Source organism: Gopherus evgoodei, chromosome 6, assembly GCF_007399415.2.
Source record: "Gopherus evgoodei ecotype Sinaloan lineage chromosome 6, rGopEvg1_v1.p, whole genome shotgun sequence".
NCBI classification, from domain to species: Eukaryota; Metazoa; Chordata; order Testudines; family Testudinidae; genus Gopherus; species Gopherus evgoodei.
In genome coordinates this window covers 29,186,511-29,202,391 of record NC_044327.1, presented here as the reverse complement: position 1 = coordinate 29,202,391, position 15,881 = coordinate 29,186,511, and the positions used below count along the sequence as shown (strand labels likewise).

Here is a 15,881-nt window from a genome sequence, read left to right as displayed (position 1 = left end):
CAACTTTGGGCTCTAGTGCATTGACAAAGGAAGTGAATACCAGAACCAATGGCACTCCACTAACTCCAGCCTCGCATCTCCTGGACATTCAAGTCTGTGAGCTCTCAACAGGAACACCTTAGCTGATTTACTGTCAGGAAAGTACATAGGCAGGAAGTTGGTTTGTTAGATAGCTGGGAACCAAACTGTTTTACTCCTCTGTAACAGAGATCTGAGGGGCATTGATTAAAGTAAAGATGCCTGGAATGAAAGTTGCTAGTAGGGCTTTAGGTTATTTTTGAAATGCCTGTTTGAAGCAATTATGTTGATGGAATTTAATTTGTTCTTTCTCCTGACCATTTGCACAAAGCACTACAATAGATACACTTGATAGCCTTGAATGTCATCTAGTTATAAACACACGCTTTGCTGAACCTATTCTCTGTTCTTTGTAGGCCTCGATCTCCTGGAAGGGCAGTCCCGACCAATCACATGGCAACAGTTTCAAATAGTGGACAATGACAACATCAGAGGTGTTCGCTTGGTCACAGTTGACGGCTTACAGCATGGACGGCTCACTGTAAGAGGTAAATTGCCATTTCCTCTTTAGGGATTGGAAACAAATTATTGTACTCTATCCACTAAAGGTGGAATACATCAAGGTAATTAGGTCCCTACCTCTCACTGAAATCATTGGGAGTGAGATGTCTAAAGACCACTGAAGTCTATGGAGTTACACCAGTGTAAAACCAATATCTCTGGGAGGACAGTAAGGGCCAATATGTCGTTATACTGCTCTATGCTGTTTGTAGAGAAGAGCAAAACTGGAGGTGTTTTTATTTTTGCAAAACTCCGTGTCCATTAGCAAAACCAAAACCATTGCTAGTTTGGATCCAAATCCCATATGGTTTGAGCCCCACTGGTGGAAAAGATTGATAGAAAGGCCCAATCTTTAAACAATTGTTTAAGTTTATTCCCTTTGCTGACACACTTGCGCGCTCTCTCTCTCTCTATGTTATGTTATATAATACAAATACATTAAACAGAAAAGCTCTGTAGATGGTAGGCACAAAGATCTAAATGACTGAACAGTATCTGATTTAAAAGATTTTGCAACTATGTTCTATACAGGGTTTCAATTAACATTAAGATGACCAGCATTTGAACAGAGGGAGCAAAAACTAGAACTGCTCTGCATGGATTTATTCCTTCCCTATTTATCAAAAGCACACTCGATGATGGCTTTAATTCCATTAATGCTATTTTAGGAGCAGTTTTGTTACTGTTACTGTTTGTTACCTAATAGTCTTGCTCCCTCTGCTGTCTGGCTACTTCTGCTGCTGTTGAATAATAATAAGGTAGAGGGAAGTATTAAGACTGGGTATTTTTTTAAAAATCCTCTAAGAAGAAGTGAATATAAGGAAATAAACTATATCTCAATAAACTATTCACTCAATTTGAGGAAACGTGACCTAACTCAAATGTAATTATTTTCCTTTGCCATGAATGTGTTAAAGATGTGGCTAAAGAATAGTGGAGCTTGCTAACTGAGGAAAGCTTCTAAGTAAATATAGGCATTATTTAGACTCTGGAGCTTATTCTCCAGTGGATTATAAAAACTTTTATAAATAGATCAAATTTTGGACCTAAACTCCTTTACAATTTTGCAGTAAATCAAATCCAAACTTGACTTTCCAGGGTGATAATCTTTCAAGTAGTGAATCTTTTTGCATGCTATTACAATATTCTTAAACATTCCTTATACCAGTAAGTGCAGAGGAATAGTTTTTTACTTTAAAAACATAGGGCCTAATTCTGTATTCCATTAACACAATTTTTACATTAGTGTAGCTCCATGGATGAGTATGATCAGAGTGAGGTTCCAGGAATCTGTTAATGTAGTTTCTTTGGAGCAAAAAGAAACATTATCAATATAACAATCATACCCTTAAAATCCTTTCTTCTTTTATTAATAGCTTTGATTATAAAACTGAAAGAATTTTAAAGATCAAAGTGATTTTTCTCTGTTTATGCTACGTTGCTATTTGTGATACATTTTTACATTTTACTCAACTTGACAATGAAATGAGACTGCCCTGTTTAATTTTCATTGTGATTGTCAGTTTTACTTTCTGGTTTTTATGCATTAGCACAATGCTTTTGTGTTTGGGAAAATGTTTAAGTAAAAGAAATCCATCCTGTGGTTGAAATAAAAGAAAATTCATTAAACTTTTAAAAATGTTATTGAATTTTCAGATATGCAAAAATATAAATGAGATCTAAACACATATGTGGAAGACAATAAGGTAAATATTAAAAAAGGAAAATAAAAGAAAGAGACAATACATAAACTATCCAAAAGGATATATGTCTTGTATTCCAGCAAGTTGTTCTCTGGAGTCTTCCATCATATGTGGTGTTGTGGTTTTACAAATAATTACTTCACAGAATTCCCTTTAATATATAAATTTCAGGGCTGGGCTGTGGACTTACCATTAGCAATGAGTAAGACAAGTGCACCTGTACTGCCCCAGCACCCAAACAGAGAATTGGGACTCAGAATCACAGTCTGGTCCCTGGTTCCCTCCTTGCTTTGGGGGGGTAGATGTTCTGATTCAGCCCTTTACCCGGAGCAGATTACATCTCCCTGTATACTGGAGATGCACCAGCTGGCATGTTGGGAGGTAGAGTCAATGCTCTTCCCATACTCCGGTCCTTTCCCTCCCACACACCTGTGCAGCCAAATGTATCTGGCTCACAGAAGTTGCTCTCCCAGCAATGCTAGTAACTCCATTCTATGGGCACACAGGGCAATCCACAATCTTGCCCTCAATAAATTTTTCAGCAATATATCTTTTATTTTTTTGTCTTGTACAAGTCGATCAGATATCCAAACCTGGAGTTTAGCAGTCAGTTAAGCATAACTAGTTTGATAGGGATTACTAATAAAGGCAATGCTCACTGAATTCAATGGAAAGCCTCCTGTTAACCTCAGTGGGCATTGAATTAGGCTCAACATTTCTACCAGCTATTTAATATGCCATGTTATATTATTTGGCAATACTAAGTGCCAAATCATAGGGCCTGTTTATGGAGCAAAGGTTTCTGAAGCCTGGGAACTGGTATGGTCCTATGGCATGGCAGCTGGGATAACTGTTGAGAGAGAGCAGCAAAGAGTCCTGTGGCACCTTATAGACTAACAGACATATTGGAGCATGAGCTTTCGTGGGTGAATACCCACTTCATTGGATGCATGCTTTTACAGATCCAGACTAACACGGCTACCCCTCTGATGTTGAGAGAGAGGCTCCACAGGGGAACTTTGCTCCTGTTGTGCACTGTAAAGCAGTATTGTATGCAGCTCTCTCTGTGCCACCACACAAGGAGTTTTTTGTGGGGCATTGTGTGTGTGCAACCATTTGATCCACAGCTATGGTGGAAACCCTCCTCCAGTAGGGAATTTCAGGGTCTGGAAATATTATTGCAGCTGGGGATGGCTGTGCTGGTGCTCCATAGCCTTGAAGTAGGAGAGTATTCAGCCCCTGTGCCCTTGAAGAGATCCCCCCGCTCTAGTGTTAGAATTTGACCCTCAAAGCATTTTACCTAAATGAACAGCTGTGTGTGAGCATATAGTGCTGAGTACAATGGAGGTTCTATCCCTGTCTGGGACCTCTAGGTACAAATAAATAACAATAATTAATAATGGATGTTACTTTTTGTCTGCAATGAAATATTGATCTGTAATCAGAGAGCATATACTCTTTGGGCTTAAAATAAACTCTGAGTGATGCTTTAAGAAAGTGTGGTAGATAGCAAACACTGATGTCTTCAAATGATCTATATGACAGTAGTGACATTGTGGGGAGTTGTGTTTGCCACCACAGTTGTGTAACTGTTAGCAAAGTACATAGCTTAGTAACTATGCTGGACCATGTTAATGCTTTCTGTTTAGATAGGTTTTGAATGAGTTTTTCTAACTCAGACATGCATTTCCCCCCTAATAAAATTCGTATTAAGGCTGAATTACACATCTTTGAAACATTGTCCTTCATTGTTTTGACAGGAGGAAAGGGATTCATGTTCACAGTCTCTGACCTTAGGGCTGGGGTTGTTCGCTACCACCATGATGACAGTGACTCTACGAAAGATTTTGTGGTATTTAGGATCTTTGATGGCCTCCACAGTATTCGCCATAAGTTTCCAATCAATATCCTGCCTAAAGATGACAGCCCCCCTTTCCTGATCAGCAATGTTGTAATTGAACTGTATGAAGGGCAGACCATTCTGATCCAAGGCTCTATGCTTCAAGCTTCTGACATGGACTCCAGTGATGACTACATACTCTTTAATGTTACCAAACCACCACAGGCTGGAGAAATCATGAAGAAACCTGGGCCGAACCTTATAGGTAATCTAAGATATCCTCAGCAAGATGAACTTCCTTTTGTGGTGGCCAAACTGTGCTTGTGGTTACCTTGGTGTAAATCCTTTGAGTTGAATGGAGTTATTCTGGATTTACATGGTGTAACCGAGAGCAGAATTTAAACCAGAGTTTTCTCAATTGAAGAATATTTTTCTGTTGTACTTTCTTGGTTAGAGGAACTTGGGTGGTCAAGGGTCTTTCTTGCTACAATGATTCCTACCAAGCTGTAAATTAGAAGATGGCACTATTGGTGCTAAATCAAGAGTGGGGTGGATGGGGCTGTCTTTTATTCCATACCTGGACCCAGAATCCCTTTGCTAGATTAGTTAGATAGTTTTTATTTGTATAAATTCACCTTTTCCCCTCACCACTGGGCTTCAGAGCCATCACTGGGAATGCTCTTACTTCATATTGAACAATTATGAAGTTTTATCAACATTTCTGATATAAAGATAGCATTTTAAATCTCTGTCAGTGGATGCACTGGAGAAAGAGGAGAAACCATATAATAGGTCTCTTCTTTATGAGGATCAAGATGATCAAATTTACCAGTGATTAAAATTATAAAGAGTTCTATGAAATGTGCTTTCTTTTATTCTTTGATTCAACAGGGTATCCTGTCACTGGCTTCCTTCAGAGAGATCTGTTTAATGGACTAATTTACTACCGTCACTTAGGAGGAGAAATATTTGAGGATTCCCTTGAGTTTGTCCTATGTGATAGCCATGACCCTCCCAATCTCTCAGAGCCCCAGGTATTACATTTGAGGATTTCTTGCAGAGTATGGAGTAAATGTCTGGACACGAGCATACCTTCCTACATTGGATTGTTGAAAATCTTGTGATTTTTCCCTCTTTCTAACTGCCAGTCCTAAAAGCACAGCCTAAGATGTGAAAACCAACCTGCATCCTTTTCTGTGTGCACATTATTGCCAATAACAAAATTCTCCAGACCAAATTTTCCCCTCATTTATAACTCAGCAACCCTATTTTCTTTAATTTTTGTCTGACAGGAGAATATTGTTAGGTCTCAAAGGTGTTAATGCAGCAAAGAATCCTGTGGCACCTTATAGACTAACAGACGTTTTGGAGCATGAGCTTTCATGGGTGAATATCCACTTCCTTTGATGCATGTCTGAGGAAGTGGGTATTCACCCACGAAAGCTCATGCTCCAAAACGTCTGTTAGTCTATAAGGTGCCACAGGATTCTTTGCTGCTTTTACAGATCCAGACTAACACGGCTACCCCTCTGATACTTGAAAGGTGTTAATGGAGATTGTATCAGGTGTTAAAATGAAAGGCCAAATTCATTCTAAGGGCTTGATCCTCAGCTAGTACTAACTGACAGTAGCCACTTTGAAGTCAATAGATTTGCACCACCTGAGGATTGAGCTGACTGAATTTAATATTTCCTTGACTTTAGAGGTACACAGCCAAGATTTGTGAATTTAAAATGTGCCCTCCTGTATATTTCTGTTATATATGATACATTAGTCCATCAGTTATTTTTCTGTGTGGATGTTTCAAAAAAATATGTACAGTGCCCTCCTGTCCTTCAGATATATTTGACAATCAGTGCTTCTGCACAACCCCAGAGTAACAAAACAGTGAAACTGTAAGTAGAGCTGGTTAGAATTTTTTCTCAAAATATGATTTTAATGGAAAATGTTGCTTTTATCTAAATTGAAACATTTTGAAAAATATGACCATTTTGAATTCTTGCTTCAGAACAAAAAAATCATTTTGGAATTCCGTTTCTGATTTCCAAATTTCCATTTCTGAATTTTAAAATGTCAGAATTTTTAAAAAAGTTTTTTACTTTTATATTATTTTTATTATTTTTACATTGTTTCATGACAATGTAATAGTTTAAAAGCAAAATAAAAACAACAGAATATATAAAATCATTAAGGGAAGCTGCTACTTACCAGTGGTTGAAATATCTTGTCTTATGTTTCTGGTTTGCAGGAAATTTCAAAAATATTTGCTTTAGTTTCAAATGAGAATGAAAAGAACTTTTGAAATATCAAAATTTCCCACAAAACAGAAATTCAGAGTTTTAACCAGCTCTGATTGTAAAGTCCTCAAACAAAGAGTAAGGAAGAATAACCAATATTACAATTGTATGAATGATGGAGGAAAAATTAAATGAAAAAATATACTTCCATTTTAAAAGATTTGTTCAAGTATTTTAAATATGAACTAAATTAACTCTGGTGGTTTCCTTTAAGCATGATTCTAAGAACATTTAGTGTGATTCCAGCATTCTACCAGCCCTATGATATTTTTCTGTATTCTTTACTCTAGGTGGTGATAGTGCACATTATTCCTGTGGATGATCAGCTTCCAAAAGAAGCTTCTGGGGTTACCCGTCACCTCACTGTCGAGGAAACTAAGATAGCTCATCTAACTAAGAAACATCTCCATTTCATAGACATGGAAGCACAAGAGAGAGAACTCATCTACACAGTAACCACATCCCCATTTTTCTCTTCTACTCATGGGTATGTGAAAGTAAATGTACACTCCTCATCATAGGAGATGGGCAGGCACCAACTGGCAGTGGAAGTATTGGTGGCAAAGTAAGGCTGTTGCCTGGGTGCACACACTAAGTTCCCAATTCTGTATGCATGGGCCTACCTATGTGGAGCTAGTTGCAGGACCAGAATGTAGTGTGTTAATAATCAAGTGGGTCAAAGCCTAAAGCAACAGGATGTGAGGGGCAACATCAAGTGGTTAAAAGAGAGAGGCAGAGAACAGACAGACCCAGACGTTTTTTTATTTTGTTTAACTTCATCTTGTATTTCACTGTGGCCCATTGGATGGTTGGTGGCCCATTTGGTGAGTTCAGCACCAGTACCCTCTCCAATTTACCAAGAGGAAAGAGTTTTGCTTACACTGTGTAGCTCGGGCTGGGGATCAACACTTTTCTGGTTTGCGCCAGGCCAGCAGAGAGTCAGTCTGTAACTTAGCGGTATGGTTAACTGTCAGGTGGACACATGGTTAATAGCCTTGAACAAGCCTGTGGGCTAATCAGAAGAACTGCAGCTAAAGCCTATCGTGGGCAGGAAATAACTCAGAAGCCAGGTGTTGAGGATGACAGGAGGGAGATGGGCCTTTTAATATGTATGTATGATATGAAGTAGATATATTCAAGACCGAAAAAAGTGGGTCCAAACTGTTCCGTAAGGTGTGAATGAGATCTTTCTAATAATTGTAAGAATGTGAAGAGTTTAGGTCATCTTAATAAAACCGTGACTTTGGAGTGGATCAAGTATTTTTAAAGGCCTTGCAAAGAAAATGGCAGAAGTTGTTTGCAAGAGGTTAAACAAAATAGCCTGTAGGGATCATGCTGAAGCTCCCAAAGCAAATAAATGGCCTTTTTGGAGGGTTTTTCTGTGTATCTAAAAATTAAAATAAGAGATTTGTACTTTTGATGCACATAGTTTGGCAAAGTCCTAGTATTGGAAAATTCTGTTTCAATGTTTTCAATTTTATCAATTATTTTTGTTGTGTGATTTATCTTCAATACACGGAACAAGTTCTTTTGAAAAAATAAATAAGTGGCCTTTGCCTTTTGTTGTGCCAAGAGATTGGTCATTAGGAGGTGGAAAAGTTCTTGTCTCACTTTTAAATGATGAGAAAGTTGAGTTGTCAGAAATTGGTTCAAATGAGCCTCTGAAAAATGTAAAGAATTTGATGTAATATATAATTTCTTTTATCTAAAGAAAAATGCAAATATCAAGTGATAGGTATGTGACGGGCCAGATTCTCAGCCAGTGTAAATCATCAAAGTGCATGAAATGTGTGGGGACACTTTGGTGTGGAAGTCCAGGACTTTGTTCATTGTAAAGTATATGTTACTTTTTGGTGGTCAGTCCATGGCTCGTGATTCCTTTGTTCAGTTTTCTGTTACAGTTTGAAATCCATAATAAAGACATTTATGATAATGAAAAAGAAAAGTAAATGAATTATATTTCTATGCAGCTAGTGGTCAGTTGGTGAGGTTGCAGCACAAGATTGAATTGTATGATTTTTTCTCCTGTATTAGAAGTTTTGCTAATCAGTGCATAGTGTGTGTGTGTGTGTCTTTGTACAGCCCCTCTGATGCTGGGAAGTTGTTTATGGTGGACAGCATCCCCAAGCTAGTCAAGGATCCTTCTGCTCCAGCACTAAGATCATTCACTCAGGTTTGTTACTAAGTGATTCCATACTGGAACCATACCCTGTTTAAGAACTGGCTCCAGTGATGCTGTCATTTTTCCTTAAGTCACTTCCTTTCAGGTTGTCATGAGGCCTAGAAGTGGAAACCAACTCTAGCCAGTACTATCACTATCTCAGTTTAACAAACTCAAAATTCAGCTAACTCAGTTCATATTTTTAAAGAAGTGTCTACCATGATTGCACTCTTTGCATAAGTAGACATAGCTCCTACTGAGACCAAAAGGAGTTGCACTTGCTTGTGTTAGGGCTGAATTTGTCTCCAGATATTTGACCTGAGTTGAGCATAATGTCAGGGGAAGAGTTCAACCTGGACATGGTTTGGGTTTTGCAAAGTCTCATCAGTCTGATTTCTTATCGCCTCTAAGATTCTTTTACATTGGCTGAACTCAGTTGGAGTAGTTCTGTGCATCCACATTTTTGTTTTAATTTTAAATAATTTAATAGAAACATAGGACCTCAAGAGGTCATCTAGTCCATTCCCCTGCACTCATGGCAAGACTAAGATTATCTAGACCATCCCTGACAGTTGTTTGTCTAACCTGCTTTTAAAAATTTCCAATGATGCAGATTCCATAACCTCCCTAGGCAATTTATTCCAGTGCTTAACCACCCTGACAGTTAGGAAGTTTTTCCTAATGTCCAACTTAAACCTCCCTTGCTGTAATTTAAGCCCATTGCTTCTTGTCCCATCCTTAGAGGTTAAGAAGAACATTTTTTCTCCCTTCTCCTTGTAACAACCTTTTATGTACTTGGAAACTGTTATTATCTCCACCCTCAATCTTCTCTTTTCCAGACTAAAAAAACCCGAATTTTTAAAATCTTCCCTCACAGGTCATGTTTTCTAGAACGTTAATCATTTTTGTTGCCTTCTCATGGACAAATTGGACAAAATTCAATCTTTCCTGAAAAGTGGTGCCCAGAACTGGACACAATACTCCAATTGAAGCCTAAACAGCATGGAGAGGAGAGGAACAGTTAATTCTCGTGTTTTGCTTACAACACTCCTGCTAATACATCCCAGAATGATGTTTGCTTTTTTTGCAACAGTGTTACACTGTTGACTCATATTTAGCTTGTGGTCCACTATGACCCCCAGATGCCTTTCTGCAGTACTCTTTCCAAGGCATTCATTTCCCATTATGTGTGCAACTGATTCTTCCTAAATGGAGTACTTTGCATTTGTCCTTATTGAATTTCATCCTATTTACTTCAGACCATTTCTCCAGTTTGTCCAGATCATTTTGAATTCTAATCCAATCCTCCAAAGCACTTGCAACCCCTCCAAGATTGGTCTCATCCACAATTATCATCTGTGTTACTGTTTTTTACTATGCTGTAGTTCAATAAATCCCATTCTTATTAACATTTGTAAACTGCCTGGCCATTACAATTTACTGTATGGTTAATGTTGCAAAGCAGTTTTCCTTATAGCCTTCTAATTGGAGTCCTGAACTACTCAGTCAGGTGCATAAGATCAGTTTCTGGATGGGACACTTTGCTGATAGTTTGAGCATGCTTTAGTATCTTGTTGTGATTTGGGTAAACAAAGGATGTGTAATGAATAAATATTGCTAATGACAAATTCAGAGATCTCTGGAATTCATAGATGTACAGATACTGTAGTGAATGTAGTATTAAAAGCTACACTTTGTGATTATTTAAAAGTCATTGTATAAAAAGGGTTTGGGAGATGGCATACCTCATCCAGGCTGAGGCCCCCATCTTCTGTTACCAGTTGTAAATTGCACCTCCACAAATCTGGGTCTTTGCATTTCTATCTAGCTAATTCATAGTTAGAGGTGCAGATACTCAAATTTGTGCCAGTAATTGAAATGTGGGTGCAAAGATTCAGAAGGGAATTTTGTGGGCACAGATCATACCCAAAGAAAAGGTCATCCTTCTGAAAACATACCTTAAGATTTTAAATGACAGTTTCCTTTTTTTCTTTCTTTTTTCCTCACTTTTTTCAGCATGCTGTGAACTACATGAAAGTTGCCTATATGCCCCCTATCCAGGACATTGGGCCTGAACCTCAGCATGTCCAGTTTATTTTTTCAGTCAGCAATCAGCATGGAGGCACTTTGTATAGGATCTGTTTTAATATCACAGTTCTTCCAGTGGACAATCAAGCTCCAGAGGTACATATGTGGGTGAGAAGTGTGTGTGTGTGTGTGTGTGTGTGTGTGTGTGTGTGTGTGCGCGTGATGGAGGGAGGGTGTGAATCTCTGAATATTAATATGGTTTTACTAAACAGATACAATATTGCTGTAATGATCCATCTGTTACTGATTGGTGGCTGGAGCCAATATTTGCTCTGTGTTGTGGTAAGTTCCTTACATCCTCCCAGAGTATGACAGATGAGTTATGCCTTTGGTGTTTTGATATTTATTGTGTTTCATCTTTTAAACCCAAAAGCTCTTTCTAGTTCAAATTTAAAGGTGTAGAGGGAAATGGTAATTCATCTCTTCCCTTCTGTTCAGGTATTTACAAATAACTTGAAAGTGGAAGAAGGGGGACTGTGCACCATTACAGGGAGCCATATTCTGATGTCAGATGTGGACACAAAACAGGAGAATCTCCACATCTACCTTCAGAGGCAGCCACTGCATGGAATGGTAGAACTGGATGGATTTCCTATGAACAAAGGTGACAGGTTCACCTGCCAGGACTTGCACACATTAAAAGTCAGGTGAGAAAAGGTCCTGCTTTTAGTTTTGTTACTATTCATTCTCACCATCAAACTGGTGTTAAATTCCAAGAGCCTCAGTTTGTGTGAGTTGGCAAAGCTTGACCCCAATGGAGCTCAATAAATGTACATCAGCTGGCCTACATGGGCCTACAATGTTCTCTGCAGATTCTTAAGTTTGCATTAAAAATAATATTATATCACCACCACATAGTGAATGAACTGCCACATCTGAGCAGGCCGTAAAACTGAGTCAGGAAACCATGTTGTATTGTGATGGGTAGTTGGGCAGTATTGTCCTGCAATGCTTGCTATTCTTCTTGATGCAGACACATATTGTCCATGTGAAATTAGTGCAGAACTTAATTCCCACAGGTATCAGCATGATGGCTCTGAGACTCTGCATGATGACATCTTCTTTGCAGCCACAGATGGCATTAATTCTTTAGAGTTTGTCCTACAGGTCAAGGTCAGTGTGTTGCTCCCTGTTTGTACTCATGAGGGCATTCATCTGCATAGAAAATGATAATGTATCTGTTCTGAAAGCCTTCAGAGCTCCTCAGAAATTGGAAGGAGTTAGACTAGATGGGCTTTTTGCTGTTCGCTTTGGAAGTTATGTGACAATATTGGTTAGAGAGAAAATTTGGCAGGTACAAGTGATGAGACATCTGCACCTGCTCCTGCTTAGCCACTACTGTCAGGAATGAATCCCCATAATTAAACATGGTGCGTGTGTCAGATGAGTGAAAGAGAGTTTTCTTTCTGAAGATATAAATTCCACACTCAGAGGGACACAGCAAAGTGGTATTCTTTATTTTTTTAAAAACAAACTTTCCTTCCATATTTGTGTTCCTAATAACTCCACAAAATGCTTGGCTTGGCTTGCAAAAACAGCAATGAAGTTTTTAAACCAATATGTTTTCACTGGAATTAATGAAAAATCACAAAATCTTTTGACCATTAGGTTTTGTAAATGTTTGTTTCTACAAAACCTAAATTTGAGGCTGGACTTGATCTGACAGAGTCCCTGTTAAGATCTTTGTACTTTGTATTTATAAAGATAAAGGATGTATCATCACGCAACCTCCCCCAGAGCACCCTCTTATTGCCAGAGATTGCTCTGCAGTGCCCTACTTCAGTTTCCTCCATTAAAGGGCTTCTTTAAAAAACTCCACACAAGCTTTTTTGTTCAATAATGCCCTTTCTACCAGGGTCCAATTTATTGGCATAAGACACAATTCCAAAACTCTGTCCTGGGGCTTCTTAATTTCCCCGGCTTTGCTCTCTGGAGCTCTTCCCAGCCTTGACAGGCCATTCTCAGCCCTACGTGGCTGGATATTTTTATTACTTCCATGGAATCCGCTGTCCCTGACCTTCAGCCTGCTCACTCAAGCTCTTCTGCAGTCTTTGCCACAGCTTCCTCTGAACATCCCCCCTCTGTCTGCAGTTTCCCGCTGCTTTTATTGGGGAATCACGTGATCCCGTCTCAGCTGTGCCATCTTAGTAAGAAGGGTTGGCTGGCCCCAAACCTCTAGCCCTTAATGAGGCAAGCTGCCCAGTTACAAGGTAAAAATATGCAGAAGTGCCTGGAGTGCTGAAGCCATGTGTATTTATGTGCTAGATAAAATTAAAGCACAGTTGCTAGAGAAGAACTAGAATCAGTCCCAGCAATTCCCTAAAACCACAGCTGCCAAACATTTTCATAGGGGGGCCACCTGTTAGTAAAGAGATCATCTAGTAAACCCTCGCCCTTCAAATCATCTCCAGTTCGTGATCACACAGGGTCCCACTAGCAACAGGGAATCACATGTGTGAGATTTTGCAGTGCTGCTGTCCCAAGTGCTCAAAAATCATGTGCTGTGGCCCCCGAGAATCTTGAGACTGGCTTTAAAATTATGAGATTTTAAAAAAATACATATAGGGCTCTTTTTATTTACTGTCAGTGTTTTGAAAGCTAAGGTCAGACTCAGGGCACATTTTCAAGCTTTTCTTTACAATCATCAGGGTTAGAAATTCAGCCGACAGTGTCCCTATTGCCAGTATCTGGTGCTAACTTTTAGACTGTCATAGGTGTAGTTTGGATTTGTTCTCTTTTTTTTCTCTTTCTTTTTGTGTAATCCATAAAAGAGCATCATCTGAGCTTCATACTGTTTTTGTTATACAACTTGAAGGCTTATAAAACCCCTGAATGTTAATTGGAAAAGGCCAAATTTTCCTTCCCCTGTGGTAAACTCCCAACTATAGAAAGTTGAAAAGCCAAATTCACCACTGTTGTACACTGATGCATCTCCACTGAAATCAATGGAGTTGCACTGGCTTAGACCAGTAGTGAACTTGGCCCAAAATGCCAGGCTTATACTCCTTGATTTCCGCCCCGGCCACAAATTATCAGGATATGTCTTTTATGTCCAGAGGTTCCTATCCGTGCCCTATCAAAGATGCATTGCAGCATGCATTCGTTTTCTGATGGGTTATGAATGGCACTGCTGCTTCAGATAAAAATGTATTCATGGGGCTGACTGAATCCTGCTGAGTTTCCTTAGTCCTTAGTCAGACAAAATTCCCATTAACTTCAGTCAGACTATTTTGACTTCATTGTGAGATCCTCTTAAATGAGGGACCCAGGATTTAATTCCATTATAAAATAAAGATTGGCTGTCACTAATTTAGTATACAATGCTTAATAGTGCATACAGCCTGAGCTAAGACCGGTTTCTTACATTTTATTTGCGTTTTCATTTGTTTGTTTATTTATTTAGCCTTTCAGTATTTCCCATCTGCCTCTGTCTTTTTTTTTAGTAGATGCATGTAATTTATTCAATTTTTTGGCCTATTTTCTACATCTGAAAGTCTAATCATTCACTTTAGTTGAGTATGCCCCATGTTTCCTCCCAGTGAACTGTGCTTGCAAGGCCAAGTGATGTAAGTGAAACTGTCTGTGTTTTTCTGTTTAGGTGCTACCTGTAAATGATGAGCCACCTATCATGAAAGATGGCCTTGTTCCCCTAATACAATGTCCAGAGGGTGAGGAAGTGGTCATCACCTCAGAGTACATTTATGCCACCGACGCAGACAACGACGACATGAAACTGACTTTTATGCTGGCTCGACAGCCCTACTATGGGGTTGTGAGGAAAGCTGGTATTGTCGTGGATCGCTTCTCCCAAGCGGACATTGTCTCTGGAGTAGTGACCTACAAGCATACTAGTAAGTGACTAGAAGAGCATTAGATTGGAGGTCCAGCCAGATAGCCATGGGATCTTGTGTAAATCCAGATAACTCTGGCAGCTCATCACTAGGAGGTGCTGAAAGCCTGCATCTACACTACTGCATATAAATAACCACATCCAAACACAGCTGTGAAACACAGTTGTGGCCCAAATGTGTCGTGTAACCCTTTCTAATTGCCTGTTGGGATGGGAAGCGATCTCATAGCCCCTTTATGGAGTCATGATTCTAATCCTTCTACCTGTAAATACATTTACCATGCTCGATACGTAGACTAAAACATGGCTCCTGAACATGGTAAAAACATAAATCTTAACATTTTTTTGCAACTGTGAACATGTTTCACACCTGTGTTTGGATAAATTAGATTATTTTTATACTCCAGAGAGGGATACAGAGATTCAATAGAACAACACCAATGATTTGGGGGAGTCCTCAACAGCCACACCTGTTCTGGAGACTTTACAATCCTTTTGCACTAGAAGGTAAATTATGTTGTGGTTTGACAGAAAACCATAATTTTAGCAAGGGGTTCTTTTTGTTTTGTTTTTAAAATTAAAGCAACTTTTCTAGAAACTTCATAGATGGTTTGGATTCGATTACATTTTGTGCTCTAGGTATTTGCATGTCAAAAGAGCACCGGTGATTGCACATGCAAATCAAGGCCAGTTACATCTTCCTGAGAGTTTGGCCATTAGAATACTCTTCAAGGATTTTCCCTGGATAATAAGTGTTTTCCTTCTATACGTGTGTGAACACTATTGTTCCAACTCTTGTTTCAGAATCTCCAGTTCTGCGCGTGCTTAGCTCATAATTTTGTGCTAGAATTGAGAATAGTCTTGACCTTTTCACTGTGATTTCTATCTGTTGTTAGAGGAGCAGCTGTAATTTGAGCATGCAGGGAAGAAGTTGAATATGGTCACTCTTGATATACTTATTTGTTAACATCATAGAGGAATTAAATGACTCTATACCCCGAGAGGTTATCTGGGCAAAATTGAGGTTACTTTGGAGGTGTCATAATAGCATTTATTATTATAGGATTTAGTTGTCCATTTAGCAATAAACAACCATGTTTGGAAGTGTCAATTTTTTGGGGGATATGCAGCACATATGGATCTGAATATTTCTAAGTCTATAAAAACATCCTGGCATGATGATGTTGTATCTTCATATGTCCTTCTGTCAATTCTGTCCAGGACATGGATTCATTTCCATCCTCCATAGGAAGATTGTCAGTGTTTTAGGAATTATGGGCCTGTTCTCCATTGATACACAGGGGATTTGCGACAAGTAACTCCCTTCCTTGACCAAGGGGGTTTTGAGCATTAATTGGTCATG

The 15,881-nt window shown here is 39.0% G+C and overlaps 1 protein-coding gene across 5 annotated transcripts in view; it reads left to right on the top strand.

The window, feature by feature from the left end:
* FREM1 (FRAS1 related extracellular matrix 1) overlaps positions 1-15,881 on the top strand; it is a 102,210-nt gene that overhangs the window by 32,097 nt on the left and 54,232 nt on the right. For all 5 annotated transcript variants that reach the window (XM_030567431.1, XM_030567432.1, XM_030567433.1 and 2 more), the window contains exons 8-16: positions 435-566; positions 4,043-4,387; positions 5,014-5,156; positions 6,710-6,906; positions 8,502-8,592; positions 10,597-10,764; positions 11,107-11,315; positions 11,688-11,781; positions 14,267-14,519. In XM_030567431.1, the coding sequence (XP_030423291.1) occupies positions 435-566; positions 4,043-4,387; positions 5,014-5,156; positions 6,710-6,906; positions 8,502-8,592; positions 10,597-10,764; positions 11,107-11,315; positions 11,688-11,781; positions 14,267-14,519 (1,632 nt within the window). The remainder of the gene's footprint in view (positions 1-434; positions 567-4,042; positions 4,388-5,013; positions 5,157-6,709; positions 6,907-8,501; positions 8,593-10,596; positions 10,765-11,106; positions 11,316-11,687; positions 11,782-14,266; positions 14,520-15,881) is intronic.